We start from the raw sequence: 21,665 nt of genomic DNA on the forward strand, positions 1-21,665 counted from the left end.
TTTAAACACAAAGAGCATTATAATTACAATAAACATTTACAGGCTTGCAGCTTTTTTAATCCTCAGGATATTTATATGACATAGATGCCATGAGACAAATGAAATGCAGAGGGACATAGCATTTTGCTCTAGTGGTTCAGCTGGTAGGTGATGGAGCTGGGGTTCCAACCGAGGTAGTCTTGGTTCTAGAACATACTATGCCCAGCACTCACTGTGCTAGACAGCACATCCATGAGTCCTCAGAACCAATCCTGTGTGGTGTCATTAGCAGTCTTCATTGAGTTAAAACTAGCTCTCCGAAGAAAATTTGACTTTAGAATGGTTACTTATAATAGCATTATTATTTTGTGCACATTCAATAACTATGCATTCACGTTGGTATAGTGTTTGTTTTCTAGGGCTGTTGTAACAGATTACCACAAACCCACTAGCTTAAAACAATAGAAACGTATCTCTCACAGATCTAGACACCAGAAATCTAAATCAAGGTGTTGGCAGGGCCAGGCCTTCTCTGAAGGAGAGAATCTGGGGGAGAATCCTTTTTTTACCACTTCCTGCTGCTGGGGGCTCCGGGCATCATTTGATACATGGCTCATCACTCCTAATCTTTGCCTCCATCTTCCCAGTGCCTTCTCGCCTGACTCTCTCCTGTTCTCAACGCACTCTCTTTTTATAAAAAACACCAGCCCTCTCTAAGTCCAGGATAATCTTATCTTGAGACCCGTAACTCAGTTCTATCTGTGAAGACCCAATTTTCCTGTATATCACATTCACAGGTACAGTGGGATTAGGACTTGGACGTATCTTTTTGAGGGTCACCATTCAACCTACAGGCATCAAATGCATAAAACTGCTGGCATTATTGATAATGTCTGCTGGAGAGTACTTAGTATCCCTATGTTTTGACTGCTAATGAATTTTCATTAGTATGTAATTGTATTTTGCTTAGTATGGAGTATGATATATTTTCTCTTCTAGTTTGATTTAATCAAATTCATTTGTTTTGCAGCAAACAATAGAACTTCTGATAGTCAATATGATGCTTTAATCACAAGTAACTTGGTCCCTATGTATAAAGCATTTAAAAGTAAGTATACATTTAGATTATTAATTTAAGTACCTAAGTGACTTTGTGAACTTACAAACTAAACACCGTCTTTTATGGCAATTTCTCCATGATATTGGGTCATTATGTTCTACTGCTTTAAATTTAGGAATAGGAAGGACCTCTGGCATAATTTTTTTTTCTTACTCCAACTTTCGGTGCCTTGTGACTAGAGCTTCAATAATTTATTTTTAATCCTAATTTAGCTGTAAATGGCTGTTCACAAAACAAAATTTTACTGACACTTACCGTAAGTAAATGTTAGGTGGTTTGTCCCTAGAATCATAATCAATACAGCAGTCTGTAGGTTCTGACCATTATTTAGTATCACTGTTCCCAAAGCAACTCAGCACTAGGGAGGAATTTGGAAACAAATTTTACTGTAATTTCACAACGGCAACTACATCGGCAACAAGAAATATCATCAATGTGGCTATTTATTTAATTGTGTTGTATGGACTGTTTTGCAGAATTACCTAATCACCATGGACAATTACCGAAGCAGTCTCTGATGCTATTTAAATGTACCTGTCTGTAATATAAAATATTTCCATATGCAGTAAGGGTTAATATTTTTAACATCTTATTCTATTATTTTTAGAAATGTGGGATTACTTCCACAGTGTTCTTCTTGTAAAACATGCCATGGAGAGAAATGGAGTAAATGTGGTTAGTGGGCCAGTATTTGATTATAATTATGATGGTCATTTTGATGCTCCAAATGAAATTACAGAGTAAGTAATTTGAAAACAAATGGACTTTTTGATTTAGCAGTGGGATATCATGAGGGGAAACCTCAGTACTCTAAATAAAAGCTTAGTATTTGAAATATTACACAATATATTTATATAGAGATGTTATCATTGACCATTTTCAACCGTCTAAATATATAGCAAAACTTTTATACAGCAAACGTTTAAACTAATAGGCAAGGAAAAAATGTCCAAGAAGAGTTCAGCAAAATTTTTATTTGGAAAATTTCTAAACAAATGGGCACAGGGAAAATGTGATTTTGTAAAAGTTAAAGAGATAAGGAAGACTCACTGTATATCAGTAAACATAGAAGCATTCCAGCAAAAAATAAATAAATAAATAAAATGTCAAGTAGTGACGATTCACAATGTTGTCCAATAGTGAGTGATCCATAAAATACCTTCCAGGAGAGGGTATAGGCTTCCCCTAGAAAACCAGTCCTGGTAATCTGTACATTTTTGTACTAAACCTGGTCATAATATGTTGCTAAGAACTACCTTTGAGTGCAGTATACAGGCATACAGAGTTTTAGAATTTTTACCTTTATTATCAAAATGTGTGAAAGGCAAACTAAATCATTGTGCTGTCTAAGCCTACGTTGTGTAACACAACAATTTCTACCTATACCTTCTGATTAACATTTTTGATGACTCAGTGTGTGGCCTTTTTCTATTTTCATTTGCCTTGTTCTTATTTTAGTGTTTATTAATCCTATATTTCACCAGTTAATAATTCTAACAAACACTTTGATAGCACTTTACTATATCCCAAGTATTTTTCTGTACACATATACTTCATTTAGTCCACAAAACATTCTTAGGTTAGATTCTTTTAGCCCCCATTTAGAGAGGAGGAAACTGAGGCACAGAGAGGTTGAGTATCTTGTCTATGTTACACAGCTGCTAAGTGGCAAAGCCAGATACCAACCCAGAAGTCTAGCTCTGGTTCATGTAAAAATCCTAAAATCCCAGTAATATCGCTCCTTGTAGCAGCTCATATTTTTTTTTTTTTACCAGGCTCATAATAATAGCTTTCCTTTATCGTGCTCTTAAATTTTTTTTTTAAATACTTTCATGTTCATTATCTAAAAGACTGTCATCTGTTGTATGGATTTATTTCCATATCCGCACTGCGAAGTAGGTAGCACAGGATCACCTCCATGTTAAAGTTGAGGAAACTTACTAAGTCATAGAAAGTTAGAGGATCAGAACCCGCCAAAATATCTAGTGGAAATGCACGGCTAGGGTTGGAATTGGGGCTTCTGTGTCCCAGTCCCTGCTCCCCTGGAAAATGTCTCTGTGAAGTATAAAGTCAACAAAGCTGGGAAACACAGGAGGCAAAATGTCATGGTCTGCTTTTCTTTGGATTCTAATATTCTTCATTTATGCTAAAATGACCAAGTTTGGACTTCTATAAATTTCTGTTCTGGCTCATGGAAGTCTAAAAATATGTGATAAGATTTTGTACTTTCTATTCACGTACTTTTTTCTTGGACTATATTTTTACCTTGGCATTTAAAATATTTATATAATGACATTTATAAATTTTAGAAGCAAAAGTATAACAACATTCAATCTTTTCCATTGTGTTTTTAGATATATAAAGAACACTAGTGTTCCCATCCCAACTCATTACTTTGTGGTGCTGAGCAGTTGCAAAAATAAGAGCCACACCCCCAATGCCTGTCCTGGGTGGTTGGATGTCCTGCCCTTTATTATCCCTCACCGACCTACCAACGTGGAGAGCTGCCCTGTGAGTATCTCCTGGAGAGTCCTCAGGACCTGAGAAAATGATTAGTCAGATCTCCTCCAGGCTTTTATAAAAGTGGCTTTGGCTACAACATGGGCAGGGTTGTACTAAAAATTACCACATTTTTAAGCTTTTCCTTAGACTATTGATCTTTATGTAATAGATATCAATTTAAATATGGATATGCCTACATGAACATGTTTTAGATATGCGTATCTTATGTATTTTATTCATACACATTTTATTCACGCTCACTCAGAAGGGAAGGGGTGGTACCTTATTAATATTTTGATTCTTAATATAGAAATTTAAGGTGCTCTGCCAAAGTTGGCACTAAATTAATGTTTCATGAAGGAATACGTAAAAAAAAACTCCATCAACTTGAAACGTGAGGTCTGAAATTAATTACATATACATACGTACAATGAGTTAAAGTAACTCTTTTTTTAAACATCATGTGTTAGTCTACTTCAGCATCTTTCTGGATCAAGGAAAATTGTATGTAACTAGTTACTTAAATTTGCCTGAATTTTTTTAGAAAAAAATATGTATTCTTGTAATTTGGTTTCACTAGTCATTCAACAAATATATTTTCACAGTGTACAGTACTGTGAAAGAAACTTTTTAGAATGCACCAAGGAGAAACACATAGTCTCTGCCCTCACAGAGTACATCTATAACTTTGATATGTAAATGAGACATAAAAATGAAATATAAATAAGGATAAATTAAATATGGACATGTAGATGGGTCAGTTGATAATATAAAAATTATTTTAAAAATATAAAAATAAGAGATGTCACAAAGTTGTTATTAATTGCTAAATACTGCTATAAGGATTTAGTGTTTCAAATTTGAAACACATTTGGCAGGAATAATCAATAAAGGAAGGTTACGTAAAATGAGAATGGAGTAGGGCTGGGCCCTGAGAATGGGCAGAATTTGTACACATTGAGAGGATTAAGAAGAACCTTCAGTGGAGAAAAGATTTGGTAGTCGGTTGGATGCAAGAGCCAAAGAAAAAAGGAGACTGGAAGATGAATCAGAGATTTTAAATGTAGGTAATTAGAAAAAAAAAAAAACATAGAGGGAAGTTAGGAATGAGAACTATTTTGGCAGGTAGATAAGATAGTTAAGTTTAGGCATGTCTGTTGTAGAAATAGGCGTTCACATGGAAAATCCCATAGGCTAGTAGAGACTGGAAAAAGCATAGATTCTAGGCCAGACTGGGATTCATCTTTATTCTTTTAGATGTTCAACACATAACTGCCTTCATCATACTATGTATTGTGGAAGATACACAGATGAAATAGACATGAATTCTATCAAAAGTGCTCATAGGCTAGCCCATAGATACCTAGTAAAATAGAAGAAAGAAAAGAAAAGTGGCACAAAGAAGGACAGATAAAATTGTTATAGGACTTCAAAGGAGAAATATTTCCTGGTAGGGAAGGCGACATTCTAACTGGGTCTTGAAGATAGGATGTGAACTTGAATGTTTGAATGGTTTTTCAATGACTAAAGATGGAGGGCATAGGTTAGAGGCTAAACTGTGGGTCTCTCATAGTCCTAGAGTGGGGAAAGGTTTCCAAAAACAGGGAAGCCATCATTCTTCACTTACTCTTCCAGTGGCAGACAGTGGTAACTAATACAGTATGCTGCTGGCTACCACTGAATCAGAATTAAATAGTTCTTTACAATGGGTTCTAGGTAGAAGAAACTATTGGATATCCCTGATCTAGGTCCTTATTACCTTTTATCAGGACTTTTGAAAATGAATCTTAAGTAGCTTCATTGTCTCTTGTCCTCCTCCCCTTCACCTCTGTAGTATACCAGTTTACCTTAAACCTTAGGTTTTCATTATGACATACTTTTTCATCCCAAAACGTTATCTACCCAGAATAAAAAATGAAAACAAGCAAACAAAAAACTCCTAGCCTGCACTTAAGACTCTTCACAATTTATCTTTGGTTAGACCTGCAAACCCAAGTTGTGGGCTAACTGAAGTCCTTGAAACTACTTGACATATCTTGGGTTTCCCTACCTCAGCATCACTGCTCCTACTTTTCTCTCCTATAGTGCCCTTGTTTTCCATCTGCTAAAAATTCTACCTACGCTTCAAGGTAAAGAACAAATGCTATAAAGCCTCTGACATCCCAAGTAAAGATGATCTTGGAATTAATAGGGAGTCATCTCCATGGAATAAGACATCAACACTAATGAACATTATCTAAGATTTTAAGGAATTTGAAGTATACTAATAAGGGTATGGCATTTATAAAGGTAATTATGAGACATAATATGATGAGTGTAAAGCAAATTTAAGCCAAGCTATGAGAGAGATTGTGAACAAGATGTGGCTGTCAGACATGAGGGAGGTGAGAGGCAGTATGGAAAGGGTCAAATGTAACTGAAAACTTAGGCATAACTGACTAGGACACATATAAGACAATCAGTTGTTTTGGGAAGGATGAATTCGCTCTTTTTAGTCTTCAGATTGAGAGGCTAGTTGATTATCTAGGAGGATACATGAGAAGCAGCATAGGATAGATCTTAAATGCACGGATTTGGGAGTTGGACATCTTGTGTTCAGTTATTGATATGGCTTCTTTGGGTAAATAATTGAATGTTCATCTCCTCAACTGTATAAAAACATCACCTTCCCTAATAAAATTGCTGTGAGCATTAGATAAGTTTTAAAGAAATCACATCTTATGTTGGAGCTACAGTCAACATAAAGTGAAATTGCATACAAGCAAAATCCTCTACATATCAAATCACCCAATAAGTACCAGTACATATACAAACTATATCCTAATATGGCTAAATCAACCAATATTTCCACTAGCATTAGAAAAGGTACGAGTGCTTTAAGCTCCCAATGAAATAGTTGTCTTGCTTTCAGGGGTATGTTGTAAGGAAACTGCACTTTTAACCAATCACTCCACCACTGGAAGAGGGTTGAGGCAACTAACACCATTTTGTAGAAACGATAGATTCATGATTCCACCCCACACTTGGTCTAGGGAATTAGATTCATGCTGCCTCATTTATTTTCTTCCGTATCTTGTCCTTTCCATATTTTCTGCCTTTTTTTCCCCTTTTTATTTTTTTTCCCTCAGCTTTGTATTGTTAAATCCCTGTCAGTTAAAAGAGAATGTTGTCATGAGTCCAAGTGACTGTCATTATTGTAGCTTGCTCAGCAGATATTGGAAAATGCAGGCATGGAACTTGGAAGAGAAACCAGAACTGTAGAAATAGATCTGATATTAAATCATGGGAGTGAAGTAAAGTTGCCAAAGGAAAGGAAGTGGAAAGAAGAGATCCAAAGTTCAAATTGAGGGAAATGTCTATCTGCTAGGATGGAAATCACTAGAATCAGTTGAAGAGATAGTGTTCACTGAACAAGTCATCAGTTAGAGCTATGTGAGAAAAAAGGAAATTTTAGAAGCCTGTAGTGATCAACTAAGTGAAAGTTCAAAAAACAAAAATCCACTCAGCTGGGTTATCCTTGCCAAAGCAATTTCATTAGTGTGGTAGCAGCAATAACCAAACTGTATGTGGTTAAGGGGAGAAGATAAAGAAGTAGGGTAGAAAAATACTGAAACTGATATTGCCTGAAAAACCCAACAGAGGGCATTGTATTTTAGGGGTATGTAATACTTCTGTTTATGTAACAATTTGAACACATACACAGTTGACTCTTGAACAATATGGGGGGGGTTAAGGGTGCCAACCGCCACACAGTTGAAAATCCACGTATACCTTTTAACTCCCAAATCTAGCTACTAATAGCCTACTATTGGCTGGAAGCCTTACAATAGCATTAGTAGCCCATTTAACACATATTTTATTACATGTATACTGTATTCTTACAATAAAGTAAGCTAGGGAAAAGAAAAGGTTATTAAGAAAAGCACAAGGAAGAGAAAATACAATGACAGTTCTGTATTGTATTTATTGAAACAAATTGCATATATGTGCATCCCCACAGTTCAAGCCGATGTTGTTCAAGGGTCAGTTGTTTTTAAATATAGCTCATAATCACTCTATGTTTGCAAGGCTGCTCTTCCGTTGGATGCATTAGTACAGTAAGAGTTGTCTATTGCTGGCTTCTGTTCAGATTGCTTGGTGCAGGTGAACTACCCGGTATTAAAGAACTTGAGTATTACCCCTGACTAGATAGAGTTAGGTGGCCTGCTTTAGGTTTATTTCATTGCAGTTTTAAAAGAGGGTAGACCTAGTCAGGTGTTGAGTGAACATTTAGTTGGATGGGTACCAAATAAGCCATGAGGGAGCAGAGTAATATAAATCAAGTGGGAGAAAACTTTGTGAAAAAAGTGATAAAAAATAGTGAATGCTGCTGAAATGGGAAATAAGGGCAGAAAAAAAAAAGAATCAATTAGATTCTCGTTGGAAATAGGCTCAAATTAGTACACTGCGTATTTACTTAAAAAATTAATGCACATCGTGAATCTCACAGAGAAATGCTTTAGTGGTTAGAAACAAGAAGCAGTTTCCTCTTACACTTCCTCTGGCTCAAATAATAGCTCCTATTTTAAGCTTGCATATTAAAAAAAACAAGTAAACCAGGGGCACCTGGGTGGCTCAGTCGGTTAAGCATCCCACTCTTGGTTTGGGCTCAGGTCATGATTTCATGGCTTCGTGAGTTCGAGCCCCATGTCGGCTCTGCATTGACAGTGCAGAGCCTGTTTGGGATATTCTCTCTCTCTCTCTCTCTCTCTCTCTCTCTCTCTCTCTCTCTCTCCCTCTCTCTGCCTCTCCTTCACTCATGCTGTCTCTGTCTCTCTCAAAAAAATGAATAAACAAAAAAATTAAAAAAAAGTTACTATGCTGAAGTCAAATGAGAGTTATTAAAACACATTCATCTTGGGGCGCCTGGGTGGCGCAGTTGGTTAAGCGTCCGACTTCAGCCAGGTCACGATCTCGTGGTCCGTGAGTTCGAGCCCCGCATCAGGCTCTGGGCTGATGGCTCAGAGCCTGGAGCCTGTTTCCAATTCTGTGTCTCCCTCTCTCTCTGCCCCTCCCCCGTTCATGCTCTGTCTCTCTCTGTCCCAAAAATAAATAAACGTTGAAAAAAAAATTTAAAAAAAACCACATTCATCTAAACAAACCTTTAAATTTTCTTACTTTTAAAAAAATCTAAATGGAAATTAGCAGTACCATATGAATATCAGAAAATTAATATATAAAAAATAAGAAATTTTATAGAAATCCATAGCTCTAAAGGATCGAACTAATTTTTATATAGTAAAAAACCCATTAAAAGTCAGATGGCCAAGAAATATGTGAAAAGATACTCAACTCTGATGATACTCGGGGTAATAAAATCAAACAGATAAAACACTATTTCACACTGTGATTTGGCAAGGATGTGGGGAAGTAGGTATTCTCTTCCACTATCAATGCAATTGTAAATTGGTATAAATAACCTGAGGAGTGTGAGGTTTAATATCTGGGAAAATTAAGTTGCATGTACTCTATGATCCAGCAATTCCATTTATGTATCCTAGAAACTCATATTCTTGGATACGGGAGGCATGTGCCAAGTTATTCATTACAGGATTATTTACAATGCCAAAAATACTATCAATATGGCAATAAAAAGAAAATAAACTATGCTACCACAAACCACAGCTAAAAACAACTGATTTAACTGGCTCTGGATATATCTCTATGGATAGATTGCACACATAATTCTTTTTTTTTAATTTTTTTAATGTTCATTTATTCTGAGAGAGAGAGAGACAGAGCATGAGCAGGGGAGGGGCAAAGAGACAGGGAGACAGAGGATCTGAAGCAGGCTTCAAGCTCTGAGTTGTTAGCATAGAGCCCAACATGGGGCTCAAACCCATGAAATGTGAGATCATGACCTAAGCTGAAGTCAGAGGCTCAACTGACTGAGCCGCCCAGGTACCCCTGCACATGTAATACTGATTGAGAAAGTAATTATAGAATACCACTTATAATACCGCTTATATAAATTGGAACACTCATAACTCATGATATATATTGTAGAGTGATGTGCTGTAAAAATTTTAAAACATGGACTCGTGCTAATTATTAGTTCTGAGTAGAAGGACATTGGGGATTTAACTTCATCTGTAATATCTTATTTCTTTTATATCTGAAGTAAATACTAAAATAGCTAAGCTTTATGACTTTGTGGTGGTCTGTATTTGTTATAACATACTTTTTGGACTTCTGTTTTCCTTTTATTTTAGTAAACAACAAAATTTAGCTGTATCAAGTTAAGATTTAAGGCAATAAAAAGCACAGGGAAAAGGAAAACCTCTAAATAATAGAAGATCCCTCTGTTAATGAAAAATAATGCCCTATGAAAAACAGGCTTTTGTTTCGCTTTTACAGGAAAATAAACCAGAAGCTGTTTGGATTGAAGAGAGATGGAAAGCCCACGTTGCCCGGGTCCGCGATGTGGAACTTCTTACTGGGCTGGACTTTTACCAGGAAAAAGTACAGCCTGTCTCTGAAATTTTGCAACTTAAGACATATTTACCCACATTTGAAACCGTTATTTAACTTAATGTATAAATGAATTGGGGCAGAATGTAAATGATTTTTCTGTTAAATAATCACAAAATAAAGTGTTCTGTTTTTCCTTAACCCTTCTAAAAAGCCATGCCACAGAATTTTCATTATTCCCTTCTCTTTTTCATCTCTACAAACGTGTGTTATTTTAAAGTTCCTCTTTTTTTTTTCTTTTTGCACAGAGATTGTGCTGTGGTATACCTACCATATTATATTTATTATCTTATTTATAATCTTTGGCCATATTTTCTGCCCAGCATTATCTAAAGAGAAAGGAGACCAGGTTAAGTGTCACTTTGGTGAAGGTTATACAAGAAATGTTGCATTTGACAATTAGACAATATTTATTAAAAGAAGCACATTACCTCATTCAGTAATTTCACTTGTAAAACCTGCCAACAGGGGTGCCTGGGTGGCTCAGTTGGTTAAGGGTCCAACTTCGGTTCAGGTCATGGTTTCACGGTTCCTGAGTTCGAGCCCCGCATTGGCTCTGTCTGTGCTGACAGCTCAGAGCCTGGAGCCTGCTTCAGATTCTGTGTCTCCCTCTCTCTCTACCCCTCCTCCATTCGCACTCTGTCTCTCTCTCTCTCTCTCTCTCTCTCTCTCTCTCTCTCTCTCTCGAAAATAAATAAACATTAAAAAAATTTTAATAAAAAAAAAACCCATGCCAGTATATGTTTTACTGTAGGAAAGACTAGGAAACAAACTAAAAGACTGGTTGAACAAATTCTGGAATTTGTTTATACAAACAATATGAGTGCAATGCTATTCCAATACTATGAAGAAAGAAGTAGATCTATATATTGAATGTATGTCTATTGTTAAATAAAGAACAAGGTAGAATAGCATTCTACCATTTTTTAGGGGTCAGCAAACTTTTTCTTTAAAGGGCCAGATGATAAAAATTTTTAGGCCATATAGTCTCTTTTGCAACTACTCAACTCTGCCATTACATCAAGGAAGTAGTCATAGATAATATTTTTAAAAAGGGGGAGAGTTGCTGTGTTCCAAGAAAACTTTATTTACAAAACCAGACAAACAACCAAACAAAAACAAAAACAAAAGACACCATGGAGGGCTAGATTTGGCTTCAAGAAAACTTTATTTGCAAAAAAACCCCAAAAAAACAAAAAAACAAAAACAAAAAAAACAAAAGCCAGAACAAAAACAAAAAAACCCAAACCCTTGGATGGGCTATACTCTGTCAACCCCTGATTTGCATAATAAAGCTGGGGTGGGGAGAGGTAGGAATTAATAGTAAAGAGAAATAGGGAAATAAAATTTTTATTTTGTGACCTTCGGGATTATCTAAAATTTAAAAAAATTACTTTGTATATGTTTATCTTTAATTTTTCAAAATATAGTTATTAATCAAAGAGATCCCATACTTATTTGAAGAGCAATGCCATTAGTCAGATCTTTGGATTACTAGACTAGCAATGTTCCAGATTATTTTCTGATATAAAGACCAGTTCATTCAGGGGACAAAGGCTTTGCTAGTGATGAAAAATCCTGTGACATGAGCTTCAAAAAAATAAATAAACTATTTCTATTAGGAGGTCAATCGAAGTATGATCATTAACTACAACTAATTGAAATGATAGTTTAAATGCCATTGGATTTTCTAAAACATATTTTCTCCACTTGTAGGATTTAGTTTAAAAAATTGTGCAGTGAAGAATGTAAGACACAAATTGAAAACTATTCCCAGCTACATGGCAAAAATTAATATAGTCAGAATTCCTCCAATTCATGTTCCTCTGCCCACCACAGTGTGGAAATTAGATAAGATCACCTGAATTTAGGGGTGCTTGGGTGGTTCAGTTTGGTTAAGGGTCCAACTTCGGCTCAAGTCAGGATCTCAAAGTTCATGGGTTTGAGCCCTGCATGGGGCTTGCTGCTGTCAGCTCAGAGCCCACTTCCGATCCCTCTGTTCCCCCCTCTCTCTCTGTCCCTTCCCCACTTGTGCTTTCTCTCTCAAAAATAAATAAGGTTGGGGCACCTGGGTTGCTCAGTTGGTTAAGCGTCCAACTTTGGCTCAGGTCATGATCTCACAGTTTTTGAGTTCAAGCCCAGCATCGCGCTCTGTGCTGACAGCTCAGAGCTTGACAAGTGCTTTGGATCCTGTGTATCCCTCTCTCTCTGCCCCTCTCCCACTTGCACTCTCTCAAGAATAAATAAACATTTAAAAAATAAATAAATAAGGTTATAATTTTCTATAACCTTCACCCAACTTTACCAATTGTTAATATTCTCATGATATAATTTATATACATCTTTATTTTCTTCCCTGAACTTTCTGAGAGTACATGGTAGTCATCGCACTCATTTATGCCCAAAACTTCAATGTGTATTTCCTTAGGATCAAGGACATTAACTCATACAACTGCAGTGGGAGGTTTAATGTTGGTACAATACTATAATTTATAGGCCTAATTCAAATTTTCTCATATTTTCAGTAATGTCCTTTATAATATTTTCTTTTCTGGGATCCAGAAGGGAATCACTCATTGCATCAAGTTTTCTTTCCACTTTGTTCTCTTATAATGTACAACTGTTCCTCAGCCTTTACCAAATAATGTTGACATTTTTGATGAGTCCAGATCATTTATTTTGTAGACTGTTCCTCAAACTGTGTTTTCTGGCATTTCCTCATAATTGGATCCATGTTTTGCATTTTTATAAGAACAATACTACATCAGTGATAGTGTGTTCTCAGCACTTCATATCAGGAAGCACAAAATGTTCAATTGTGCCATTATTACTGATGCCAAATTTGATCAGTTGGTGAAGTCGGTATTTACCTGGCTTCCTTTCTATAAAGGTAGTATTTCCCCCTTCATAACTTATAAGATATTTTGGGGGTATACCTGAGACCCTATAAACTTCCTGTTTTTCATTAAATCATCCACTGTCTTTAGTATCCATTAATAATTCTTCCCTGATTAAATTTTTACTATGATAGTTAGCAAAAGGGTGATTTTTTTTAAATTCCATTAGTCCTTCTACATTTATTAGCATTCCACTGTAAGGAAAAGTTTTCCTTTCTTATGTGTTCATTTGTTTATGATTTATATAGACTCACGGATTCTTTTTATCCTAATGAAATAAAATACACTATTATTATTTGTTCTGGTACTCAAATCGCTCCAGATTTGGCCTGTGGGAGCTCCTTTAAGTGGACTCTGTGTCCTTTGACATATCCTTATCATTTTTAGAGCACCTCCTTACTTTGTGGTATAAAAAATGTTTAGGTTCATCTTATACTTTCCCTATATTAACTCTGGAATCAGCTATTTCTCCAAGGAGCCCTGGTTCTATTTAGTGGGCACTGGTGCCCTCATTACTTCTGGAGTATCATTGAAACTGTTCCACTTGAGTCAACGAAAGTACAATTGATGTCTACATCTTTTTGTCTAGGATATTTTCATTTGTATCTCTACTCGTATTTATAACTATGTGTACAAAAAACCATGAGTCCATTGTCTGGATATACTCATTTATTTATTCATTCACCTACTGAAAAACATCTTGGTTGCTTCTAAGTTTTGGCAATCATGAATAAAGGTACTATAAATGTTCATGTATAGGTTTTTGTATGGGCATGAGTTTTCAGTTCCTTTGGGTAAATACCAAGGAGAAAAATTGTTGGAGCATATGGTAAGGGTGTATTTAGTTTTGTGCAAAATTGCCAAGTTGTCTTTCAAAACAGCTCTACCATTTTGCATTCCCACCAAAAATAAATCAAAGTTCCTTTTGCTTCACATCCTTGCTAGCATTTGGTGTTGTCAGTGTTCTGGATTTGGGCCATTCCAAGTGGTGTGTAGTTGTATATCATTTTATATATATATATATATATATATATATATATATATATGTGTGTGTGTATATATATATACACGCACACACACAGACACTGTATTGTATATATGTATATATGTATATATGCATATACATTGTGTATATATATATATGTGTGCATAAGTATATCTCTATATCTATATCTATATCTATATCTATATCTATATTAGAGAAAGCACATGTGTGTGCCAGTGGGGGAGTGCAGAGGGAGAGAGGGAGAAGGAGAGAGAGAATACTAAGCAAGTTCCACACCCAGCTTGGAGCCTGACAGGAAGCTCCATCTCACGATTGTGAGAGATCATGACCTGAGTCAAAATCAAGAGTCAGATACTTAACCAACTAAGCCACCCAGGCACCTCTCATTATTGTCTTAATTTCCATTTTTCTGATGATATATGATATGGAGAAGCTTCATATGTTTATTTGTTATGTTCTTTGGTTTCATGTCTGTTAAGGTCTACAGCCCATTTTTTAATCAGATTGTTTTCTTATTGTTGAGTTTTAAGAGTTCTTTGTATACTTTGAATAACAGTCCTTTATCAAGTGTATATTTTGCAAATATTTTCTCCTAGTCTGTGGCTTGTTTTCTAATATTGTCTTTTTGCAGAGAAAAAGTTCATAATTTTAATGAAATCCAGCTTATTATTTCTTCTATGGATTATGCATTTGGTGTTATATCCAAAAAGTCATCACCAAATTTAAGAACATCTAGATTTTCTCTTAAGTTATCTTCTAAGAGTTTTATAGTTTTGCATTTTACATATATGTCCATTTTGAGTTACTTTTTTAAGGGTGTAAGATCTGTGTCTAGTTTCATTTTTCTGCATGTGGATTTTCTCCACTTGCTTCAGGACTGTTTATTGAAAAGACTATCTTTGCTCCATTGTATTGCCTTTGCTCCTTTGTCAAAGATCACTTGACTATATTTATTTGGGTCTATTTCTGTGCTCTCTATTTTATTCCATTGATCTTTTTGTCTGTTTTTTCACCAATACTACTCTCTTGATTAGTCTAGCTTCATAGTAAGTCTTGAAGTCAACTAGCATCAGTCCTCCAACTCTGTTCTTCTCTTTCAATATCATGATAGCTCTTCTGGGCCTTTTACCTCTTTATAAACTTGGAACCAGTTTGTTGATATCCATAAAATAATTTACTGGAATGTGGATTGAAATTGCATTGAATCTATAGATCAAGTAAAGAACTAACATCCTGACAATAGTGAATCCTCCTATCCATGAACATGGGATATATCTCCATTTATTTAGTTATTTGTTTTGTTTACCACTTTTATAGTTTTCTTCATTTAGATCTTATACGTATTTTGTTAGATTTATGCCTAAGTATGTCATTTGGGGAGCTGCTAATATAAATGGTATTGTGTTTTTAATTTCTAATTTCACTTGTTCATTGCAAGCATAAAGCAAAATGATTGACTTTTATAAATTTTTCTTGTATCTTAAAACTTAACTAAAGTCACTTATTAGTTCCAAGAGTTTTTGTTGTTTTTATTGTTGATTTTTTTTGGATGTTCTACATAGACGATCATATCATCTGAGAAACAAGACAGTTTTATTTCTTCCTTCCCAATCTGTATACCTTTTGTATCTTTTTCCTGTCTAATTACATCAGCTAGAACCTCCAGCATGATGTTGAAAAGGAGAGGTAAGAGGGAACATCCTTGCCTTGTGCTTGACCTTAGTGGGAAAGTTTGAGTCTCTTATCATTATGTATGATGTTAGTGGTAGTTTTTTGGTAGATATTCTTTATCAAGTTTAGGAAGTTCTCTATTCCTAGTTTACTGAGACTTATTTATCATGAATTGGACCTGGATTTTGTTAAATGTTCTTGTCTATTCTATTCTAGTCTTTTTTCTATTTATATCTATCTATTGATAAGACTATTAACATTTCCTTTTTTAGCCTTTTGGTGTGATGGATTATATTAATTGTTTTTCAAATGTTTAACTAGCCTTGCATACCTAGATAAATTCCACTTGGTCATGTAGTACAATTAGTTTCATACATTATTGAATTCAATTTGCTAATATTTTGTTGAGGATTTTTGAATTTATGTCCACGTGAGATATTGGTCTTTAGCTTTCTTTTCTTATAATGTCTTTCTCTGGTTTTGGTATTAAGGTGATGTTAACCTCATGAAATGAGGTAGGAAGTATGCCATCCACTCCTATCATCTGAAAAAGATTGTAGAGAATTGGTATAATTTCTTCTTTAAGTAGAATTTACCAGTGAACTCTCTAGGCCTGGTTTTTTTATGTTTTAGAAGTTCATTAATGATTGAGTCAATTTTTAAAAAGATACAGGTCTATTCAAATAATCTATTCCTTCTTGTGATAGATTATGTCTTTCAAAGACTTGGTCTGTTTCATCGAGGTTATCAAACCTGTGGGCTACCGTAGTTTATTAAGTCAATTTTCTATGTAAGGGCAGTTAGGTTTTCCAATATTTTATAGTTACAAATATACACCAGTGTATAACCGTATGCATATGCAGTTTTGTTGGAAGAATATCTCTTGTCAATATTCCTAGAAGTGGGCAAACATATATATGGTAGTTTTATTTACTAAAACTGTAAGTACTATATTGATACAACTTTAATTTCTAAATTGGTGTATTCAAAATCTGAATTTAATGAAATAAAGTCCTTCCCCACCAAAAATGGAAATAATTTATGCTTTCTGAATCATAAAAGTAACACATACTCACTGTAACACTACACAAACTATATATGTATATATATATATATGTTGTTATTTTATAGATAGATAAATAGATAGATAGATAGATAGATAGATAGATGTAGCTATTTTTTACTTTTGAACAAGAGAACTATGTCATCTCAGATGATGTGATTATCTTTTCTTTTATTCTGCTAACATAGGAATATGTGATCAACTAAATTTTGACAAGTGCTTTTTATATAAATTATAATTTAATACAATAGAATTACTTGCCTTTAAATAGAAGAACCACATAGCACTACTATTTTAAGTTATATGTATTTTGGTAGACAGGCATATAAAAGGAAGATTTTATGAGTTCCAATATTACTGAATCAAGGATTATAGTTAATTTTGTTTGTAGAAAGAGAACTTTCTAATCCAACTGAGGTCACCTAAGGTCTTGGGAGTAGACTTGGAAAGAAGGAAAATTCTAAATGTTGACTTATTTTCCAGATTTAGTTAAAATTCTGGAAGTTTATTTTCTCAGTGCATTTGTTTCTTTTTCCTTCTATTTTCTACTTATTTTCTTTTTTTAACCTTTCAGAGTTTTTAGTGCCATAGTTGGAATTAAGAGAATTCAGGGTCCATTCTTCTAGAAATTCTGAGAAATAAATGAGTTTTCTGGACAAATAGAAGTGGAAGAGTGGGATGAATGGAAGAAAGGGGTATACCTTCTGATGTGCCAAAGATTCATCTTTAGCCACTAATTTAGCTGGAGTTTAGTATAAGAGTGCCCATCAGTATTTGGTCATTTTCAAATAAGTAAATGGAACTTCTAGGAGTCTGTTTTTATGCTTATAGATTGGGCTGATCTTGTTGGTATAAATCCCATCTGGTTTGGCACTTGAGTTCATTTCCAAATTACATTTGGGTTCTTTGAAAATCCTCTTGCCCTGGGGACATCTCTTTCCTTCCTCCACCTCCATCCCCACCCCTGCATCACCGCTATCCCACCACCACTACTTGTCATCTGTTTACTTTGGGAGGGCTGGGCATGGGAATGGAAACAGAACATAAACTGAAACAGTTTTTGAAAACACAAACAAGGCTGTTGGGAGAAACAACTTCCTTTTTACACAGCACCCTTGGCAGACCACAATCATTCCCTCAATCAGTGGACTCACGCTTGAACAAACTTCCAGACAGGAACAAACCTCAGTCTTCCAGTGACAGAGAATTCATGCAGTTTTGACTCCCAAATCCACAGTATCGAGATGGTTGATTGATGACTAGTAAAGCAGGATTGGCACTTAGAACTATACTATTTCCATTCTCCTATGATACTATGTTTGTTAATGTGTAAGTTAAAGACTCATAGGTCTAGAAGAAATCTGGAGAGGCCATCTAGTCTCTCTCTTAAGGCTAATCAATTAAGGAATAATGTCTATATCTCTAAGAGATGAACAAAGATCTAAAAATGTTCTCCTATTTCTTGAAATTAAGAAATTTGCTTAATGATTACAATAGTATCTTGTCTATTTAATGTGATACTTATGAGATTTGTTTATGATAGTCTCCTAAGGAATATAGAAAGCACTCATTTTGAGCTAACCAGGCAATTGCTACTGCTTCACTTGGGTTTAGGCACAGTCTTAGTGACTCAGATTTGTGGATTGTGTCAAGTTGATCTTTGTCCTGTGATTTGTAGGTTTGACTCCTATATTTCCTGCCAGGACGAGTTAGTCACATTAATAGCATCCTCCATCATGGTTTGTGGTTGCCCTGATCTTTAAATTTGGCCTGCCTCTATTACAATCCTTATCCATTAGTTAGGTCCAAGAATATTTTATAAGTTATGGCCACATAAGCAATTTAAGGGTGCAGGGGGAGGGGGGAAAAGGAATCATGGCATGGTTAATCCTGTTACTCTGGGATATTGGAAAGAAAGAAAGAAAAAAAAAAAAACGGAAATGGATTGACCACAGTGGCTCAGATCAACTGGCCTTGGCAGTAGTTTCATGAGTTTCTTCCAGATTTGTGTGGATCTCATCTCAGAAAATAAGCTTATTCTGCAGAGATTTCACCATCACTTCAGATTCCAACTTTGGCCTCTTAAAGCATTTAAGCAATTTTTTTAAATGAAAATAAGAAATTTAGAATCAAATCTTAATAATCTTAATTAATCCACTGATCTTTTTAAAAATTATTTTGATACTAAATACCTTCTTCTCTTGCTCTCCCTTCGAATCTGGAACCAACTACCTTTTCCTAGCCATTCAGCAACATATCTTGCCTATTCAAGATCTTCTCATTAAATCTATTTATTCAACCAATGTTTATTGAGTTCCTATATCCCAGGCACTGTTCCAGGAGCTTAGGCTAATCAATGAACAAACTTGACAAAGATCCCTGCCCTTGAGAAGCTTATATTCTAGCAAGGCAGACAAGCAATAAATAATAAATACAACAGATAAGAAAATTAAATTATATGTGTAAGAAAGTGATAGGTGCTATCGAAAGAGAAAGAAAGAAAGAAATGGTAGAAAGCATCAGGAAAATGGGTTGTGAGGGCAGTTTGCTGAACATATAAAATAGAGTGGTCAGGGTAGCCTTCCTTGAGAAGGCGAGATATGAGCAGACTAGAAGATGAGGTATTAACCAGGCAGATTCGTGGGGGAAGCTATAAAGGCACATGACTGGTATGTTCAGGGAGCTGTAGAAAGCCAGAATGGCTGTTAGAAAAAATTTCTTGTCTTCTCAGACTTATAACCATTTCCTGGGATCCACCTTACAAAATAGATAAGGGAGATTATTTTCAAAGTTGCAACCAACTCAGGAAAGTGATCGTTTTTTGTTTTTTTTTCCTTTTTGTTGTGTTTAATAGGTACTCTGAGTCACCCTGTTCCAGACTAAAATCTCCTTGTGGGCAAAGACAATAATGAATAGGGTATATCAAGTTCTAGTTTGCAATAACAAGTCTGTTAGCAATAACCTCAAGTATTATAACTCTGCATTTTATGCTCTATTCATGTTATAGCATCAAAAAAAAGTCGTACGAAACTACAAATATGCTAAACATTGACAATTTCCTATGGTTTAACCGATACCACGTTTTGGTGACATTGAAATAAAATGAAGCATTTTGATTTTCAGAGATGTACTTTGACATTGCCATATTTTCACATAGTCTTTTGTCATGGAGTTATCATTGTTTGCTTTATGAAACGTTTCAATTCATAAAATGCACCACACACTTTCACATATCTCCTCATTTAATTCCACAATCTTTTGACACAGTTATTATTGTTCCCATTTCACATATAACAAACCTGATAAGAATGGAGTTTGAATTATCTACTCAAGACCTCAAAGTTCCTGGAACGTTAAGCCAGGATTGGTCTCCAGGTTTTTTAACTCCAAGTTCAGTGCTCATTCCATTTTACCATAATTACAGTCTATTACTATCAATCAATGATAATATTGAAGGATACAAGAATCTTAAAACTCAGGTCTTGCCTTCAAGGAGCTAACAATTCAACCAAGGCAGTGTTTTCTAAGATGATATCTTTGGAATCCTGATCTTCAGGTATAATGTCTCATTGTGTGTGTTAACTTGGATGGATATATTCTGGATGTTTCTGAGAAAATGTTTTTGGATAAAATTTGAATTACATAGGTGGACTTTGAGAAAAGTGCACTGCCCTCCATAATGTGGGTGGCCTCATCCAATTATCTGAAAGTTTGACTTCAAACAAGAGGGGATTCTCCAGAAGACTATCTTCAGACTTCATCTGCAGCATTATCTCTTTGGAGTTGAACTGCAAATTGGCTCCTCCCCAGGTTTCCAGCATTCTGGAGCACCCTGTAGATTTTGAATTCTCTGGCCTCCATTACTGTGTAAGTCGGTTTATTATTAAAATAAATCTTATTATTTATATAGATGTATGTGTATATATATGTATGTGTGTGTGTGTGTGTGTGTGTGTGTGCATATCTAATTAGTTCTGTTTCTCTAGAGAAACCTAACAAACCTGGAATGCTCAATTACCCAGTAGTCTATATGTTTGGGAAGCATTAAACACTATTGTGTCCTTCAGAAGTATATACAGTGCACATTCATATATCAAAGGCTCCAAGGACTTTTTTCAGTTAAAAAAGAAAAACAAAAGCTTTGTAACTAAAAACAAAAGGCACCGGTAAGCTGTGCATATAGTGCTAGTGTTCTGAGGAATATACTTGTAAATATGGAGCAGTGGAGCCAATTTGTAAGCCTAGTACTACATGGAAGGGCCTGCCAAGTGCTTTAGGGAAAGCACAGGGAACCGTTAAGTACAGCACAATGGTTAAAAGGTGGGGCTCTGGTATCATACTGCATGAACTCTGTGTGGATAGTTCAGTACCTGTTGTAAAGATTAAGTGAGTTAACACAGGACACATGCTCTGAAAAGTGAAAATTGCTGTTATTATAATCTACTTGCCCTGAGAATTAACCTTGGGATTATAGATTCCAATGTGGAAGAATTTAGCTTAAAAGTTGGATTGCAGGAAAATAATGCATTTTTTTGGAAAATATAAAACAATCTACAATTTTTAAAATATGATCCTTTGAACCACTATAGATGGTACTATTACTAGACACATTATTGATTCAATGACATTGCTGGATAGAGTCTTAGCGAAAAGCTGGCTGATGGAACTTTGTTTCCTCCATAACTTCAGAACTTCTGCTGATACCATTACTCTTGAAAGTAATTTTAGTGTATATATTCATTATATCATAATTATTTATTTATATGCTTGTGAGCACTTTGTGAGTAGAAATCTTATCTCATTCATCTTTGTCCCAGCAACCACCAGGGTGTCTGATCGGGAAGCAGTTCAGAAAATATAAGTAAACCTATCTGCGCCCATTTAAACTGCGCCCATTTAAACTTTAAATTAGAAAAG

At 35.2% G+C, this 21,665-nt stretch overlaps 1 protein-coding gene across 5 annotated transcripts in view; it reads left to right on the forward strand.

The window, feature by feature from the left end:
• Positions 1-10,252, forward strand: part of ENPP3 (ectonucleotide pyrophosphatase/phosphodiesterase 3) — an 89,882-nt gene extending 79,630 nt beyond the window's left edge. For all 5 annotated transcript variants that reach the window (XM_019831231.3, XM_045058048.1, XM_045058049.1 and 2 more), the window contains 4 exons: positions 1,010-1,087; positions 1,707-1,839; positions 3,454-3,610; positions 9,998-10,252. In XM_019831231.3, the coding sequence (XP_019686790.2) occupies positions 1,010-1,087; positions 1,707-1,839; positions 3,454-3,610; positions 9,998-10,168 (539 nt within the window). In that variant the 3' untranslated portion in view covers positions 10,169-10,252. The remainder of the gene's footprint in view (positions 1-1,009; positions 1,088-1,706; positions 1,840-3,453; positions 3,611-9,997) is intronic.
• The last annotated feature ends 11,413 nt before the right edge of the window (positions 10,253-21,665 follow it).

This window comes from Felis catus, chromosome B2 (assembly GCF_018350175.1).
Source record: "Felis catus isolate Fca126 chromosome B2, F.catus_Fca126_mat1.0, whole genome shotgun sequence".
NCBI classification, from domain to species: domain Eukaryota; kingdom Metazoa; phylum Chordata; class Mammalia; order Carnivora; family Felidae; genus Felis; species Felis catus.